Source organism: Chiroxiphia lanceolata, chromosome 12 (genome assembly GCF_009829145.1).
Source record: "Chiroxiphia lanceolata isolate bChiLan1 chromosome 12, bChiLan1.pri, whole genome shotgun sequence".
Classification (NCBI taxonomy): Eukaryota; Metazoa; Chordata; class Aves; order Passeriformes; family Pipridae; genus Chiroxiphia; species Chiroxiphia lanceolata.
In genome coordinates, this window is record NC_045648.1 from 760,142 (window position 1) to 777,390 (window position 17,249).

The window sequence follows — 17,249 nt, forward strand, 5'->3', positions numbered from 1 at the left end:
GCGCTGTGCTGTGCCCCCGCACGGCGAGCGCCGGGGGCGGGGATGGCCCGGACTCCATGTCCCGCCATGCCCGGGGCGCGGCTGCGCGGCGGGGCCGGGCCGGGATGCGGCGCGGGCGCTGAGGCCCCGCGGGGAGCGGGCGGAGCAGGGACCGGCCCTTATAAATGGCGCCCAAGCAGGATCCCAAGCCCAAATTCCAGGAGGGTGAGTGCGAGGGGAGCGGGCGGGGGGCCCTGCGAGGGGCCCGGGGGGGTGGCGGCCGCCGGTCGCTGCCCGCTGCGGCGATTCGCACCCAGTGCTGGTGCCTTGAGGGTGATCTCGCTCTAATCCCTCGCTGCTCAGCCCTGAGGATTTGGGAATTCGTGGGAAAGCCGAATTCCCGCAGTCTTTGTCTCCTCCTGTGCCTGCTCTTTCCTCCCAGTGCCGCGCGGGCCCTTCCCACCCCCCGTTATTCCGAGGGCCCTTCGGCTCCTCGCCTTTCGCTCCAGTGCCGGTGAAGGGCCTGGACCCTCCTGGGCGTTAAAACTGTTGCAGTCCCCGGGGCTGTCAGGGGGTCGTTTCCTCGCCCGTGGGAGGTTTATTTTTCCCCGAGAGGGAGCTCAGAGCAGGGGATCCGTGGAGGCAGCGCCGGGATCGCGGCTGTGCTGGAATCCATGTTTGCCACAAAGCACCGGGGTTTGGGTGGAACGAGCGTGAATCGGGCTCCTTGCCAGGCTTTTTCCGCATATGTTTGGATTTTTAGCTTATGATTGTGGTTGGTGGCGATATAAATAAGAGAAATAAAAATAGTAACGTAGGAAGGTGGCTGCCCCATCCCTGGAAGTGCCCAGGGCCGGGTTGGACAGGGCTTGGAGCAGCCTGGGACAGTGGGAGGTGTCCCTGGCCAGGGCAGGGTGCGATGGGATGGGGCGGCCTTTGGGATCAGGGATAGGTGTGGCTGTGTCGCTGGGATGGGGCGGCCTTTGGGATCAGGGATAGGTGTGGCTGTGTCGCTGCAGTGTGGGGACTCACGGGAGAGGCTGCAGTGAGGGAGCGAGAGCCTGCCAGGTTATCACGGAAACAAAGAACACCAAACGTCTGGGCGATTTTTAAAAATAAGTATTTTGCAGGAGCTGTGGACATTTCACCTAGAAAACATTGAGCAACAATGGAAATAGAGGGGTGTTTCCACCAGCACTTGTAAGCACGGTGACACAGGAGGGGAATAATGTCACCTCTGATTGTCAGCCTTAATTATACTGACATTTGCTTTCTTTAAATAAAAGTACTGACTATGTCATGTATCAAAATGGGCACTTCTGTGAGAACCTTTCTAAATCTTTTGCTTTCTTGATACACAGAAACATTTTATAGTTCTGCAGCTCATCTCCCATGTTGCAGCTCATCTCCCCAAAAAATGTGAGGCACTGCAGCTTCCAGAAGGAAACCTCTGGGCTCAGGTATCCTGTGATAAGTACATGGAAATTCCCACAGTGTAACCACACAGTAAGGCCTTGCCATTGAGGAGAAGAAAAACAGGGTGAAGAACAGTCTCATCCTACATAAAACCCCCAAAGTGAACAGTTTTTGTTGCTGTTCCACAGACTCAGCACTGTTCCATCCCACACATCAGATGGGGAAGTGTGGGGGTGTGTCTCTTCCTGACTGCACTGCACTGGGAATACCAGGTGCTGTTCTTCCTGCAGGGAAAGGTGCACAGGTGACAGTGGCTTTCATGTGTCAGAAGCTTGAGGTGCAGAGGTGGAATCTCTCAGGAGAGTTAATGTCCCGGTGGGGACCAAAGTGTGGTGTCACAGACTAAAGGATCCCTCAGAGCCAGGCAGTTTTCCCTGTTTGCTGTGTGAGCACTTGGACTGTGCTATATGGAGCCAGTGTGTTTTTGGGGTCTGCAGCCAGAACTGGAGGCTTTGAGGGAGCTGTGTGTGCCAGCCTTGCAGTGGGGTGTGGGAGTGCCTGATGTGGGGGCAAAAATGTGAGTTTTGGTGGCAGTTCCCTGCCAAAGTCCCAGCTGTTGTGCCCCACTCTGGGCAGGCCTGGCCCTGCTTTGTATGCAGCTGGCCTGGCTGACACGTTATGGAGATGGCCCTGGGGTGTTCTAAGATGTTTGTCTGGACCTTTCTTCCAGGTGAGCGAGTGCTTTGTTTCCATGGACCTCTCCTTTATGAAGCAAAGGTAAGAGTGGCAGCTCGTTGGTGCAGGTGGTTCTCACTGCCCCCCAGGAAAATAAGGAATTGCTTCAGTTTCCCTGCTGTGCCTCACTAGGTGGGATCAAGGGCTGAAATGAAAATTAATGAAAACCTGATGATGTGTGAAATTTTAAATCCTGGAGCTTTATAATATTGAAAAAAATCAGGAAACCCAGTGGTGCTGCAGCTATTCTGATAAACTCCCAAAGCCTGGGTGGTTTCACAGGTTGGAATATCCGACAGAGCCGTGTTCCCAGAACACTGGGAAGCATTTGCACCTGCAGGACTTGGAGCTGCTGGGTTACAGTCATAAAGGAAGTGGCATTCCCAGTTCTGCTTCCCAGTTCTGGCTTTTTAACCACATGAACCTGCATTGCAGATCTGTGATGTGGAGGGTAACCCTGCTGCCTCAGGTTTGCTGGAGGTGCAGCTCTGGATTTCCCTGCTGAAATGGAAAAAAGGGCTGCTGTAGGTCTTGGGGTTAGAGGACTTGAAGAAATTCCTGGGGCACCTCAAACAGGGATTTAAATCCACTAGGATTTAGTGTCAGTGGATGTTAAGTGATGGGGCAGCTTCAGAGGGCTGGTGGCAGGGAAGCACTCCATGCTGTGTCCCTCTTCTTTATCCAGAGTGGGATTTAAGCAGGGTCTGGCTCTGCCAGCCTGGTGCTGGAAAGGATTTCCCAGTGGGCAAAAAGCTTTTGACTGGCTGTTTGTATAAGAGTGGATCCTTCTGAGTTCCTGTCCTGGCAGAATAATCTTGAATTTTAATTGTAAAATGTTTTCTTTATTTACTTAGAAGCATTTAATATTAAAAGGTGCTTTGTAAGTAGTAATTAACAATAACCTTTGCTTTTTTCCTGTTCCTTTGATCTGTTTTTCTTCAGTGACTCTCAATTCATGGGTTGTTTTGTTCCTGACCACATCTGGGGTGTCCCACAGCAGGATGGTCAGGGAAGCACTTGTGTGTGTTAGAGGAGTGTGAGGAGTTGTGGCAAAGGGGAACTGTTTGTACATCTCTACAATGCAGAGTTAAATGAGAGTCACTTAAAACACTTCTAACCTCCAGCAAAGAAAATATTTTGGTACAGAAATATACTTGAGTCATCTTTTGCTTTGTGCTCAGCCCTTTTGTTCTTCAAGACAAGTAAAGACAGGCACAGTCTGTGTTTGGCTGGGTTTAACTTCAGGCTGTCAGAATGAGCCCCTGGTGCAGGACTGGCTCCAGCAGGAGCAGCATAACCTTACTCCTGGGTGCAAGTCTAGTGAGCCTGAGTTTAAGTTCCATATGTGGCATTTTGGAGATGGTTACTGGAATATGATGTTCCTCTCTGTTGGCAGGTTTTTTTTAATTAAAAAGGGTACATCACACTGTGTTCTTGAGTTGTATAGCAGAACACTATATAACACTTAGGGGTGATTCAGCATGGCAATGAAATAGCAATTATAACTTCTGAGAGTGGTTCTTACTTTAATGGGGAAAAAAATCCTTAAAAAGCAACTAGAAGCTGGAGCTACAGAGAGTCATTGTTCCTGTTTTACAGCACCCTTGTTCTGTCACTGTCAAGTGGCACCTGTGTCTCAGCATCTCCAGAACACCACTGTGGCTCTGGGGGTGAAGTGCTGAAGTTGGTGGATTTAATTTGTATAGCCAAGAAGTTCAGGGACTGACCTAGCTGGGGTTCTGTACTTTCTGTTCTGGGCCGTTTTTTCAGGAAGAGGCCTGTCCCTGGCTGGGTTTTTAACGTGGCTGTGGTTGCCTGAGCTGTATCCCTAGGCCAGTCTTCTGATGGAAAGAACTGTGTTTATTTACCTCCTGTTTACATTCTTAACCCAGAAAAAGCCCTTACTGCAGCTCTCTCTGAACACAAGGCTCTCTCTGTGGCTGGGGACATCCCTGTTATTTATTTTACCTTAGGATGTTCCTGTGTTCCAGCAGCTGACCTGTCTGTGAGGGGAGGGTGGATGGGAACGAGCTCCAGGGAATGGCTTTGACTCACCTGGATCAGGGAAGCAGCTCCTTGGCTATTCCTGGGGCATCCTCAGGGGTTCTGGTCCTGCTCCTGAAGGAAGGAATCCCTCTGGAGAGCTTTGCTTTGTCCTCCCCAGTCCCTCACTAGGCAATAATGTGGGTTAGAGGGCAGTGTCTGCTGTGGAAAAGCTGCCAGGATTCCAGGTGCTTGCACGGAAATCTCTTTGTTTAAACTGAAAGCTAAAAAAGCAAAACTCATTCCAGTCTCCTTGTTCTCTTTGGGGCTGACTGACCTTTCCTCTCTCTTCCAGTGTGTAAAGGTTGCCATAAAGGACAAGCAAGTGAAATACTTTATCCATTACAGTGGTTGGAATAAAAAGTAAGTATTGCACAAAATGAAAGCACAGTTCCTTTTTCCTTTAGAGGAGAATACTTTGTTTGGTGGACCAGCACTGCCAGTGTCCCTGGTGTGAGGAGGTTCTCTGGGACCAACCTAAATGATTTTATACCTGAGCTGATGATTTATTGTAACACAAAGAAAACGTTGCCAAACTAACCATCTCCTGCAGAGCCTGGGGTGTCAGGAGAGTGAAGGGAATGCTCCTTAGCATTCTGTTTGTTCAGGGTGGCAAACACTTACTGTAGTTACTCCCTGGTAGAAATGTCTGTTGTGAAAACTTCCTTGTTATGTGTTGGTAGGAGAGGCAGCTCCTACTGAGGTGGAGCAAAACTGCACTCAAGTACCCTGTGCTTGACTTTTATACCACGTTTGGCAGCAAATTTTGGGGAAGCACAGCCTGCTGAGGGCTGTGTTCAGCAGGGGAGGGCTGGCTGGGTTAGCCCTTCACGGGGCAGGTGTAGCCTGTGCTTCAGTTCCAGCCTCCCTTGATAAAGCAAACTTGGAGATCCTTTTCCCTCCTGCAGAAACAGCAGGATTCTGGCTGAGGGGTTGCTGAAAATGAAAGGTGACTCTGAAATAAATGATGAGGCCATTAAAGGTGAAAACTTCCAGGAGACTGTTGTATTGATGCACTTTTTTCCCTGTTTTTGAATTATGTTCTGCCACTCAGTTCGAACTCAGGAAAACTGGAGTTTTTCCTTAGTGATTAAAAGTGATTCCTTCAGCTCCTCAGCCTTGGAAGTCTCAGGGAGCAGTTTCCTGTTTGCTTTGGTTTTGTTTCATCTCAGTGCTGAAGACTCTCAGTCACAGCTCTCCTGATCTCACTGATGTGACTCAAAGCAGAACTTGGTGTTTTCCGTGTAACTTTTAATTGCAGCTGCTCACCCTCCTGCCAGGGGACAGGGCTGGCTCAGTGTGCACAGCTCCAGGAGCACAATCAGCTCCAGTGCTGTCTGTTAATGAGGCAGCAAACATTTGGTCCTTCCTCCCCTGGTTCATCCCGAGGGAGGGGCCAGAACTGGTGTCCCGATCCCGCTTTTCTTGCTTGTGCTGAGTTCCTTTGCCTTCAAGCTTCCAATTAACAGCATTAAAAGTGGCGTTGCTGCAAGAGCCAGGGAGCTGGGGCACTGTGAGCCCTTCACTTGGGCTTCTCTGGCTGTGGGCCTTTGCTAATTGCTTGACTTCCTAAGCTTTTTGCCAGTGTCAGCAGTCAGGACGCAAAAAGGTTTCTTGCCCATGCAGTGTAATGTGTCCCCTGGTTACACAGCACCTGGGAACATCTCCTGCAGCTCTACAGGCAGGAGGGAGGGAATTAAGTAGCTACCAAAGCACTGCCTAAAAACATAAGCTTTGGTTACAGCTGGAGTGGTTTTTCTGTAATTTTTGGATGCTGAGCTTGCCTTGTCTTCACACTCTGAAGCCCTGGTACTCCTGGAGCAATGTTGGTTTGGCCACTCCACGCTCCAGCACTGGCAGCTGTTGGAAAATGGCACAGAACTCCACAGAAAGAGCTTTAACTTTAGAATATCTTGGCCACTTTTAATGTGTTTTATTTGAAATAAACTGATTGCTCAGATGACCCACTCTTTGTCAGAGTGGAATTGCTGCTCGTAATGGCAATTTCCCCAACACCTCTTCTCTTAAATTGTTCAGATTCTTCAAATATTCATTCCATCTTGGTTTCCTTCACAGACAGAAATCAGAGCTCTTCTCCTTACAGTAAGATCTTATTGCTGAATTTGTTAACCTATAAAATGTTGGAATAGATAAAGGAAACTTGCTTCTTAATATATTATGGCTGCAGGTGTCCCATAATTTAGTAAGCATGGAATATTATTTTTCTTTTCCTGTGATGCTTCTTTTGAGTTAAAGTCAGTCCTCTCCCTCCTGAATTGCCTGTCTTCAAGTTTGGGAAATTCTTTGAAAATGCCTGAGGGTTACACTTCCCTAGAAAAACCATTCCACTTCAGTCAGTGGGGAATGTGTTTGGTAACTTACACCTTGAGTTGTGCCAGTCCATGACTTGACACAAAAGCAGTTTAGTCCCAAATTCTGTGAAGTTTTGAATTGACTGTTGTGTGTAGAATGCAATTGTTCTTGAAGTTTTGGAGTGATCATCTGGTGTTTTGGCTTTTTTGCAGCTGGGATGAATGGGTTCCAGAAAGCAGAGTGCTCAAATACGTGGATACCAACCTGCAGAAACAAAAGGAACTTCAAAAGGCCAATCAGTGAGTAATTTTGGTAGAAAATCCTTCTCAGTAAATATTTTTAAGAGCTTCGATCCAACAACTACGTATCAAGGGAAGTTAATGAGTTTTAAAAAAAATAAAGCAAGCTTCTTTTCCATTAAAGTCTCATTTATGAATTTCCTCTTTTTAAAGGGAACAATATGCAGAGGGGAAGATGAGAGGAGCTGCTCCAGGCAAGAAAACTTCTGGTCTGCAGCAGAAGAATGTTGAAGTGTAAGAAGGTTTTTATTTAAAAAAACCACACAAAACAACCCCCAACCCCCCACCCCAAGCAGTTCTCAAACCTTTGCTTGTCTGTTTTACTCCTGATCTGTAGGATTTTTTTTAGAATGGGCCTGCAGGTTAAACTCCATTTCCTGTGACACAGCCCATGCAAAAGCTGTGTTACATGATGTCAAAAAGGCCTTTGTTGAAGTATTTTATTAAACTGCCTTTAGATGGTGAAGAGTTCATCACTGAATGGGGGTACTGAGTAAACACACCCTGCATTTTTTGCACTCTGTTCCTCTTTGAGTTGGTGACCTGACCCTCAAAAAGTGGTGATTCCTCATAAGTCTCGTGTATCTCAGTGAAATCAGTTTTCATATAGAATTTCCCACTTCTTCCAGGCTCTGCAAGCACTTGGGAATAAAATCCTTACAATGCCTTCTCACTGCAGAATTATCAAAACTGCATTATAAGAGTCTGTTTGGCTGGTTTTGACAAAACTAAACCCATACTCTATTAAAAATGAGTTTGCATCTTAAGAGACCAGAAGCAAGCTCAGACATTTATTGGAAAAAATCAATTTGAGGCTGTAACTGTCAGATTTTTCACTCCATCCTTTTGGTTTTCAGAAGAGGTGTTGTGGTAGATTCTCACACAGTCAGTGCAGCTCTGCTGCTTTGCTCATTTGTCACCAAACTCCTCTGTTTGGGGCAGTGTTTCCCTTAATTGTGAAGATGGTCATTGCTAATGCGATGTTTTGAATTCCTGACTCCCTTTATGATTCTGGTGTTCGTGAGGAAGCTGCTGAAATGGCATCAGTTCTTCAGAAGTGGATTTGGCAGCAGCCTGAGATTTCATGTGTCATCTGTGGGCAGCTTTGTTATGAACTGTGAATCATTGGTTTGAGAAGGCAGCAGTACTGGGGTCAGTTAGTTGGTGTTTGCTCTGCATCCTGAAGCAGTTTCACTTTGGGATTAGCAAAGCCCAGCCCAGGCTGTAATTGGCTCCTGGTCTCTGGGATGGGGAGCCAGTGGATCTGGCTGATCCCCAGTGCTGGGGGTGCTCCCTGTGCTCTGCTGGGGGCTCCCAGGGGCTCCAGCACCAGCCCAGGTTGTGCTCTGTCAGCTCAGCACCAACCTCTGACAGGGACCAGGCACTGCTCGGCTTCTGGGGGTGACAAAAGCCCACCCCACCTCTCTGTGTAGATAGTTGATAATGATTGTCATTAAAGTCTAATTAAACCAGGTCTAAATTATGACCATCACTAATTTGGCTGCTTAAGGGGCTGTCGCACCGGAGTCATCTCACATGTGAGTCAGTGGGAGGAGGGTTAATCCCAGGTGTAAGTCTGGCAGAGGCAGGGATGCCTCAGTTGTGTGTAGTTTGCACTACAGAGAGCATGGCAAGAGTAACTGCAGAGTAGGTTCCAGCTTGAGTCACTCAGGCAGCTCAGGCTGAGAGCAGGGGGGAGTTGTTTCTGGCTGAGTAAATACTAAGTGTTAACCTGGGCTTAAAGTCAGACATGGGCTAATCCTCTCACTCACACCTGATGTTGTGTCCAAGGGAGACCCAGTGGCAAAAATGACTTTGGTTTAAGCCCCTGTGAAACTAAAGCTTTACAGACATTACCAGGTCTGACTTCATTCCTGGTTGAAACAAGTTTTGGAAAGGGCCTGGCTTGGCTTTCTGCTGCCACCACTATCCTAAGCTCTTGTGGCTGTCTCCAGCAGAGCAAGGCAGACATAAGGTAGTTCTCTGAAACTTCTGTTTCATTGATTGGAAAAACTAATTCTTTGGTGATGGATTTTGAGTTGTGAAGGGGGAGAGGGAAGCTGTTGTTGGAGCAGCAGCCTGGCCTGGGGAGGTGGGTCAGAACAGGTCCCATGTTGTTGCACTGAGCTTGCTGCTCATCTCCGGCCAAAACCACATCCAGTGCTTCCCTCGGTGCTGCTTCCAACAGAGTCTCCCTATTTTTCTCCCCTTCTTGGAGGCTGAGGGAGAGGAAATGCTTAGACCCAGTTGAAGGCTGAGCACCAGGTCTGACACTGTGTCCTTACCCGCAGGTTTTTCCGCCGGGATGGAGCCCACACTGTTTGCTGTCTGGAGACCCCTGCCATCTCCACACGGTGAGTCAGGGGGCACTGTCACACCAGGGCTTGTGTCCTGCAATCCAGACCTCTTTGCTTCCCTACACTTCTTGTACAGACTCTCAGAGTCCTCAGCTGGCTCATGTAGGTTTGGCAGCAGTGGACTGGTTTGGTGATGGGTTTATTTAAAACCAGCATTAGCTGTTTTTTCTGCTAATACAAGTCTTGTTGTTGACCTGAACGTGCCAAGGTGTGTTGTCTGCCTGGCTCGGGGCATCCCCTCTCCCTTGGGCACAGCTGGTGGCTCTCCCAGGTACTCCAGGCCCTCCAAATGCCAAACACCCTCCAAACCCTGCCAGTTGTGCAGGGCTGGGGCAGCTCTGGAACCAGCTCGGGCTGGAGGTTCCTTCCCCTCCTCCTCTCTGGCCACCAGTAACGTGTGCCCAGAAGGAACCAGTGAGTCAGGGCCAGAGATGCTCTCCCCAAACACCTCTGTGCTTCCAGCCCTCTGTGACTGAGGGACCTCAGAGCTGGAGGCTGTGTCCATGTGATGGTTTAATATCCCTGTGTGGGACTATCTTATATTTATCCAGTAACTTCTGAACCCTCTGGACTTCTGGCCTCCCCATCATCTTGTGGCAGCCTGTTCTCTTTTTGAAGAGGTGAGGAAGGAGGAGGATGACTCCTGTCATTTTAATGTCTGCTGCTTTGGGGCTTTTTGGTGTTTTTCATCTGTCTTGGGGAAAGATTGCTCAGTTCTTCAGGCTTCACCTTTCATTGCTGTGATCCCCTCCACCACATTCCTCCTCTAAGTTTGAACTGTGAGATCTTCAGCACCTCCCACCTCTGTTCAGGCTTTTAATTAAAATTCTTTCCACAGAAGCTTCTTTGAGGCTTCCATGGTGCTTTTCAGTTTTGTTGTCCAGTTCAGTGAAAAGTGGCAGTGAAGGGAGGAAAGAGGGGAATGCACAGCTGGGCTGTGGAAAGAGAAGGCAGTGCAAGTTTGGGGCTTCTGTTCCCATGTGGTTGGGAAGTGGCACAAAAGGATGAGTTTAACCCATCCTAAGTAGGTTCAATCTCTTGTGTCCCTTCAGGACTTGCATTCCACTTGTCCTTGCAGGAAAGGATTATCTGCAGCATGAGGCACCTGCATGGTGCTGTTCAGCTTTATATTTGATAAGGACTTTACATTATTTATATTATATTGCCCCTCTGTTCCAGTGGTTAAAACTCTGCTTCAATTCTAATGCTTAACATAATTTTTATCTTGTGATTTTAATTCTGGGAAGAACTCCCTGTTGCTCCCTGTTTACTTTAGGTTTGGAAGAAAAGCCTTTCTCTTCAAAACACCAGTCCACTATCAGTGGCTTCACTTGGCCATTGCTCCTTCTTTCTGGAGAGATGAGCTTTGTTCTGCCCCCAGTTTCAGCCTAGTGCTTGTTTGACTTGAAGTTTAAAAACAAACCCACAAACAACCCTTACTCTTCTTATCTTCAGCCCTTCCTGGGGACTCTGCCTTTTTCCTGGCCCAGATAAACCCAGCTCAGAGCCTGAAAATGAGTCACTTGAGGTGATGGTGAATTTGCAAGGAAATAATCTCTTACTGGTGATGAGTTCTGTCCACACAAACTGCTTTTGGAGCAGTTGAACTGGCCTGCTGTTAGCAGGGAGAAAACTGAGACGTGACTAGTAGTACTCCAGTTAAAACTTTATGAAAATGGGTAGCAAACAAAGTGCTACTGAAACTTCCCTCTGCTGCTGTAGTGGTAAAACTGGGGGGAGTTTTCAATATTTTACTGGAAATCGATTCAGTTGACTGAGATTTATCTGGTAATTCCCAGCACTTCTGTTTCCTTGTCCCATATTCTGTTTGAAATACAGAATTAGAACACCTACAAATCTAGTGTAGTTCTCCAGGAGCACTTGGGAAGGACAAAACATCCAAAGAAAAGGTGAATTCTAACCTGTTACGTGAAAAATCTTGTAGTATTATAACTGTGAAGTCATAGCTGATATTTCTTTCATGTGTTTTTATCTAAACACTCCCCAGGCCCCTGAGTATCTGCTCCCTGCACTGAACTTAGTGGACAATTGTTCTGGCTTTCTGCTTTGGCTTCCTGAAGTACCACTCTCTTCATATTTGCAATAATTTGTGTTCTTTTTGCAGGAAAACAAAAAAGAACAAGCAGAAAAGTAAGTATGTATTTTGTATATAAGTGGATCCCCTTAGTGAAGGATTCTTAGCTGGAAAGACCTTAAATCTGTAATTACTGCTCCCTTGTGCTGTCCCTCCTGCACTCCTCAGTCCCCCCTGCCCAGAGGGGTGCACACTCTTCTGCTTTGCACAAGATCTACTCGTTTCAGTCTGTCAGGATTTTGACCTCTTGCAGATTAAAAGCCAAGTGAGATCTCCCTGGATCTGTGGAAATAACTTCCTAAGTCAGACTTATGTTTTCTTACTGAGCTGGAGGTGGGACACAGCTGCAAAGCTGAGCTGCTGGGCCCAAAAATTGTGCTAGAGACTATTCCAGACAGTGACACATTGGTTTGGTTTTAGTGCAGAAACTCCACCTTCAGGCACGTGTTGGTGCAGTTTAAAGTGTCACAAACGTGGGACTGCCAGCACACAAGTAACATGTCACACAGAAACCAGCCAAACAGAAAGGTGATCTGAGAGAAATCCGAGTCTTAAATCCTTCTGGTAAATCTTCCCTGGTGTTTCTCACTGATAAAGTCTGTTCTGCACAGCTCCAGGCATTGGAGAGGGGAGCAGCACCAGTGAGACTCCCCAGCCCCCGAGGAAGAAAAGGGCTCGAGTAGATCCCACGGTGGAAAGTGTGAGTGTTGCCATCCCCTCCCAGGATCTGGGTAAGACAGGAAGGGGGCTGTGCTCACCATTAGCACCTGGGAGTGATGAGTGTGGCTTTGCTTTTCTCAGGAAGAAACATTTATGAACAGAGTTGAAGTGAAGGTGAAGATCCCAGAAGAGCTGAAGCCATGGCTGGTAGATGACTGGGACTTGATCACCAGGCAGAAGCAGGTGACTGGGCAGGAGAACAGTTTGGGCCATCCCAGAGGTGTAAAAATCATGATCCAGTCTGGGGGGGCACGTGTGTGCCTTGCTGTGTATCTGTGACTCTTGGCATGACTTTATTTAATTCAGGAGTTCATCATCAGGTTGCTGTTGAGCAGCACAAGAGTTAAATGGAAACATGGATATAGTCCTGGAATCCTGGGATGGTTTGGGTGGGAAGGGACATGAAAGCCAATCTCATTCCACTCCCTGCCATGGGCAGGGACACCTTCCATGGCCCAGGGTGCTCAGGTTGGTTGGGGTTTTGCATGTCCATTAAAACAGTTGGGGGTGTTCCTTTAATAACACATAACACCTTAACTTGCTGGTTTCAGTCTAGAAAATGCCCTTGTGTGCATTGGTTTCAATTCAGCTTCCAGGTATAAATGTCTGCAAAAATTAGGCAACTTGTATTTGTTCTGTTTTACTTCTTTGCAGCTCTTCTACCTTCCTGCCAAGAAGAATGTTGACTCCATTTTAGAGGATTATGCAAACTACAAAAAATCCCGAGGAAATACTGATAACAAGTGAGTTGTGGCCATTTCCAGCCTTAAACACTTCTTTTGCTGTTGTTGTTGGACTTGGAAAAATCAAGTAAACTTGTGAACCAAGGCCCAGCCCAGTGTCCAGCATCCTGTTCCAAGACCAAGGTGATGGGGGAGTTTAGAAATCTTGAGGGGGTAATTCCAGACTGCAGTTCTGCTTTCTAAGTATTATTTCTGCTTCTCCCCCTTTTCCCAAGCCTTCTCCTGAGGGAAGATGATACAAAGAGCCCAGAAAAGCTGCCTGGTAGGTGAGCTCAGAGCTGCTGGGCTCCCTCCCAGGCACAGGGACAGGGAGGTGCATGAGGACTGGTAAAACATTCAGATGAGCAGAGCTAATTACTCATTTATAATTACCCCAGCAGTCAGCCCTGACCAAAACAAGGTGTGTTTATTCTGAAGGAAGCTTTCCTGTTTGAAAGGGAGAGAGAACAGAAAGGGGAAGTTATTTTCTGCCATTCAGGAGGAGGCAGATTGTTGACTTGTCAGGGTGTTTTAACCTCCTTTGTAATTGTCCTGGTGCCTGCTCTGAATGTGTTGGCAGGGTGGAGTGAGGGCTGGGCTGCTCAGTGTCACCAATTCCTGTCCAGGCAGGGTGAACTTGGAGGCCTGCAGGAATATGGCAGGAGAGGGCTGGGAAGAAGGGATCAGGTGCCTGAAATACTGGGGGCTGTCCCTCTTTTTAAGCAGGAGTTCAGTCCAGTTACTTCAATATTGTACTTTTAAAGTGCTGTGAGTTGGGATGAACTTTGAAAAGAGAAGAGCTGGTGAGTGTCCCTAAAATCCTGCCTGTTCCTTTGGAAGGGCTGCTCCAAGAGTTCATGTCTCTGAGTGGGTGACTAAAAACAAGGCTGCTCTTGGTTTGCCTGAATCCTGAGTTCAGAACAGCCCATTTTCAAGGGAGGTCTGGAAATGCACCACTCCCCATGGCTGTACATTGTAAGGTCTCCAGACAAATTTCCCTGGAAGATCTGAGGGCCTGTCCAAGATCCTCAGGATTTTGCTGGTCTCACCAAGCCAGGGCTCCCCCTGTGCCCATCCCATCCTTGGAGCAAGGCTGGCAGTGTGCTCTGTCCCCAGGGAATACGCTGTCAACGAGGTGGTGGCTGGAATTAAGGAGTATTTCAACGTCATGCTGGGAACTCAGCTGCTCTACAAGTTCGAGAGGCCCCAGTACGCCGAAATCCTGGCGGATCACCCGGATGCTCCCATGTCTCAGGTCTATGGTGCCCCACACCTCCTGAGGCTGTTTGGTGAGTACCACCTCAGGAGGGTGAGGAAGAGCAGTTGGAAGGATTCAGATACTTCTTTTCCCCTCTTGAGTCCGTGACAGGCAGCTCTGGATCGTGGGTTCACTCTTTCCTCACTCCACGTATCCGAAATGCTCAGAGCCATTGGGGGCTTTGGGGTGGAAATGGGCTTTTAACAGTCCCGTTGAGCTTGTGCATATTGGAGTAGGTTGCTGGGCTGCTTTTCTGTGCTACTGTGAAGTTGTGGGCTGTGCTGCAGCCCTTGGGAAGCTGTTGTGTGAGTAACCAGTGCTCCTTCCTTTGGAGCAGTGCGGATCGGAGCCATGCTCGCCTACACGCCCCTGGACGAGAAGAGTCTGGCCTTGCTGTTAAACTATTTGCATGACTTCTTAAAGTAAGTACTGGGAAGGTCTTGCAGCAAGAAAGGCAAAGTTCAGGAAGCACAGGCTGTTGTGTTGCTGCCTGTTTTCAGTGAATTGTTGTATGATTTGGGGCCTGTGAGTGGGATCTTCCCAGTGAAGTGTTGGATCCCAGTGCAGCTCTGACTGCTGTACAGGAGCACAGTAAGACTGGTTTTAATTCCCTCCTGTTACACTGAGATTATTGCTAGTGCCAGCACAAGAGGGAATGGCTTCCCACTGCCAGAGGGCAGGGTTAGATGGGACACTGGGAAGGAATTCCTGGCTGTGAGGGTGGGCAGGCCCTGGCACAGGTTGCCCAGAGAAGCTGTGGCTGCCTCTGGATCCCTGGAAGTGTCCAAGGCCAGGCTGGATGGGGCTTGGAGCCACCTGGGCTGGTGGAAGGTGTCCCTGCCCAGGGCAGGGGTGGGATGGGATGAGCTTTAAGGTCCCTTCCAACACAAACCATTCCTGGATTCTGTTAATCTGCACTTCTAAACTGCCCAAATCTGCTACTTGTTTCAAAATAAATGCTTCAACTTTTATTTCTAGTTGCTATAAAAAGCAGATGATGATAATTCCAGCAAGCTGTTGAATTACACAACAGTTACTCAACAGCAATTGAGCAAATATTTAAAAACTGATGAACTTTATGGATGTTTTTTCTGGGACAGACAGTCACTGGAGCTTTAGTGTGCTTGTGCTGCAGCCCTGTGGCTGTGGGATACCTGGGAAGAAAACACCATCCTGAATGATAATAAAAGGCTTTAATGTGAAATGAGATGAGCTTTAAGGTCCCTTCCAACCCAAACCATTCCAGGATTATGTGATTGGATAAGCAATTGGAAGTTGAAAGAAAACCTTCAGTAAATCCAGGATGGCTCTGCAGCAGGGCTTGGAATGGATCAGCCTGAAAGCCAGGGAAAAGCTGCCTTGGAATAGCCTGAGAGCCTTGAGTAGATCCTGGTCTTTTGGGTCAGTCTGAGGTGAAAGCAGGTCTGAAGAGCTTTGGCTGTAAAGGCAGAAATGTGAAGCCAGTGACCAGAAATCTCTGAATCCATTTGATGAGATTTGAGGGGCACATAATGTTTATCTTTGGCCATCCCTTGTTTTGCCATCATTCATTCAGCCCCTGAGGTTCCCTGTTTGTGCAGACAGAACTCCCTGGGGTCCTGTTCCCTCTCCTTTTGAGTAGGTCAGTAGTAGATGTACTGCAGCTGCTTGAACCTCAAATGTCAGCTGTTTCATCTTATTAATCTTGACCTCACCTGGAGCCAGAGCAGTTTGACAGCTTGCTTGGAATTGATTTTGGGTTTTAATTGATTTTTTGGCCTGAGCTGTCAAATGTGGAGTTAACCTGACACAGCTGGTGTGAGATTTGTGCTGCTCAAATCCCATCGTGTGCTCTGGGCTAACACCTGAGGACTCACACGGTTCTGAACGGTGGAGAATTCGGGCAGGAAGGTAATTTAATCTATTTATCACTTCTGTAGGTATTTAGCAAAGAATTCCTCTGCACTGTTCAGTGCCAGTGACTATGAAGTGGCCCCTCCGGAGTACCACCGGAAAGCGGTGTAATCCCAGCCTGGATCCCTGCAACTGTCCACTTCTGCATCTGTCCTTCACCTCCCCACTGCACAGCTCTTGCACAGGCCCTGTAAACATAAGGTGAACAAAGTTGTGTGTGTGAAATGGAGCTGGCATGTAAAGTCCTGAAGATTTCCTGTCCCAGGTGGACGCCCGGAGCTCCCGGGAGCTCTGTGCTGTTCCTGGCTCACTGTTTGTGTTGGTGGGGTGTGAAGGAATGTGTTTGGTGTGTCTCTGTATGAACTCCGTGCTCGTAGGGCTGCTCTGAACGAGGCCTGGCCTCACTAACCTGCTTTATTCCATAGTCTGACAGACCCCCGGGGCTGTGTCACCTGTGCTGGTGCTATTGACTGTCTGACTCGACCCATTGACTCGGTGGTGGTACAAGTGCCATGTTTGGTCCATAAATGTTTGCTTCTCTTGGGGTAGTTGAAGGACTGTGACTTTTTTTTATATTCTAACAGTAGGAAAACGTGTTCTCATCTCGTAGTGTTTGGAAATGTTGGTCTTTCATGGAGCTGTTTTACAGAGCTGCAAATAAATTTTTTTAGTTTCAGATGTTGTTTCTGATTTTTGCGTTCCTATCAAGTCCCTGCTCCGTGAGTGTCCTGGCTGGGATGAGCCAAGGGAATGAGGGGTTTGGGGACGTGTATTAATGGTGTTGCAGGACTTGGCTCTGGCCTGAGTAGCTGCTATTTCCAGGCAAAACACCAGGTTTTAATCACAGATGTTACTGCAGGAAATCACAGTATCTGAGGATCCAAGGGCTGTTCTGGTGTGGATGGGATCGTGCCCTTCCTGTGGGGACTGAGAAATGGGAGGGTCCTGCACCCACATGTCCCCAGACATGGGCTGCACCTTCCCAGGAGCTGCCTGTGTGTGAAGGTGGGCTGAGGGAAGGTGTGAGCACATTCCCTGGACAGGAATCCAGCAGGGTCGTGTCCCACCCTGCCCCTGTGCCCTCCTGTACCAGAGCACAAAGACCCACCCAGCAGGTCCCGAGCTGTGCAGGGCGGGGCCGGGACAGGGATGGTCCGGCAGGATAACGAGCTGTTCAAAAGAGCAGCAGGATCTGCTGTTGAATGGAAAAAGAACAATATTGAGCAATGATGTGAGGGGAAGTTGCCATGGAAACTGAGGCAGGGCTGGGAGCTGCCGCAGTGCTCCCGAGGTGGGTTCCTGCCAGGAATCCTGCCCAGGGCAGGCAGAGTAGGGATGGGGGCTGTGCCTTCCCTGCCCAGCTCCACGCTCAGAGGGAGCAGCCCTGGAGCCCTGGGAAGGTGGGTGCTCCTCTGGCTC

At 48.4% G+C, this 17,249-nt stretch overlaps 1 protein-coding gene across 2 annotated transcripts; it reads left to right on the forward strand.

Annotated features, from left to right (window-relative positions):
* The first annotated feature begins 73 nt into the window (after window positions 1-73).
* On the forward strand, window positions 74-16,506 carry MORF4L1 (mortality factor 4 like 1). 2 transcript variants are annotated; one of them, XM_032700559.1, is made up of 14 exons: window positions 80-204; window positions 2,126-2,172; window positions 4,469-4,536; window positions 6,211-6,276; window positions 6,699-6,785; window positions 6,939-7,019; window positions 9,077-9,139; window positions 11,268-11,293; window positions 11,849-11,937; window positions 12,039-12,140; window positions 12,612-12,700; window positions 13,796-13,968; window positions 14,275-14,359; window positions 15,857-16,506. In XM_032700559.1, exons 1-14 carry the CDS (start codon window positions 165-167, stop codon window positions 15,939-15,941), a joined length of 1,101 nt encoding a protein of 366 aa, XP_032556450.1. In that variant the 5' UTR covers window positions 80-164; the 3' UTR covers window positions 15,942-16,506. The 2 variants fall into 2 exon arrangements, with proteins under 2 accessions (XP_032556449.1, XP_032556450.1); XM_032700558.1 differs by lacking the exon at window positions 6,211-6,276 and having other exon boundaries at window positions 74-204.
* Window positions 16,507-17,249: the final 743 nt, after the last annotated feature.

What these genes read in the sequence shown, in the direction of transcription:
- MORF4L1 (XM_032700559.1), top strand. Translation starts at nt 165, where the DNA reads ATGGCGCCCAAGCAGGATCCCAAGCCCAAATTCCAGGAGG. An exon ending in ACCCCTGCCATCTCCACACG is followed by an intron (nt 9,140 to 11,267) that starts GTGAGTCAGGGG and finishes TTCTTTTTGCAG; the next exon opens with GAAAACAAAAAAGAACAAGC. An exon ending in AAAAAAGAACAAGCAGAAAA is followed by an intron (nt 11,294 to 11,848) that starts GTAAGTATGTAT and finishes TGTTCTGCACAG; the next exon opens with CTCCAGGCATTGGAGAGGGG.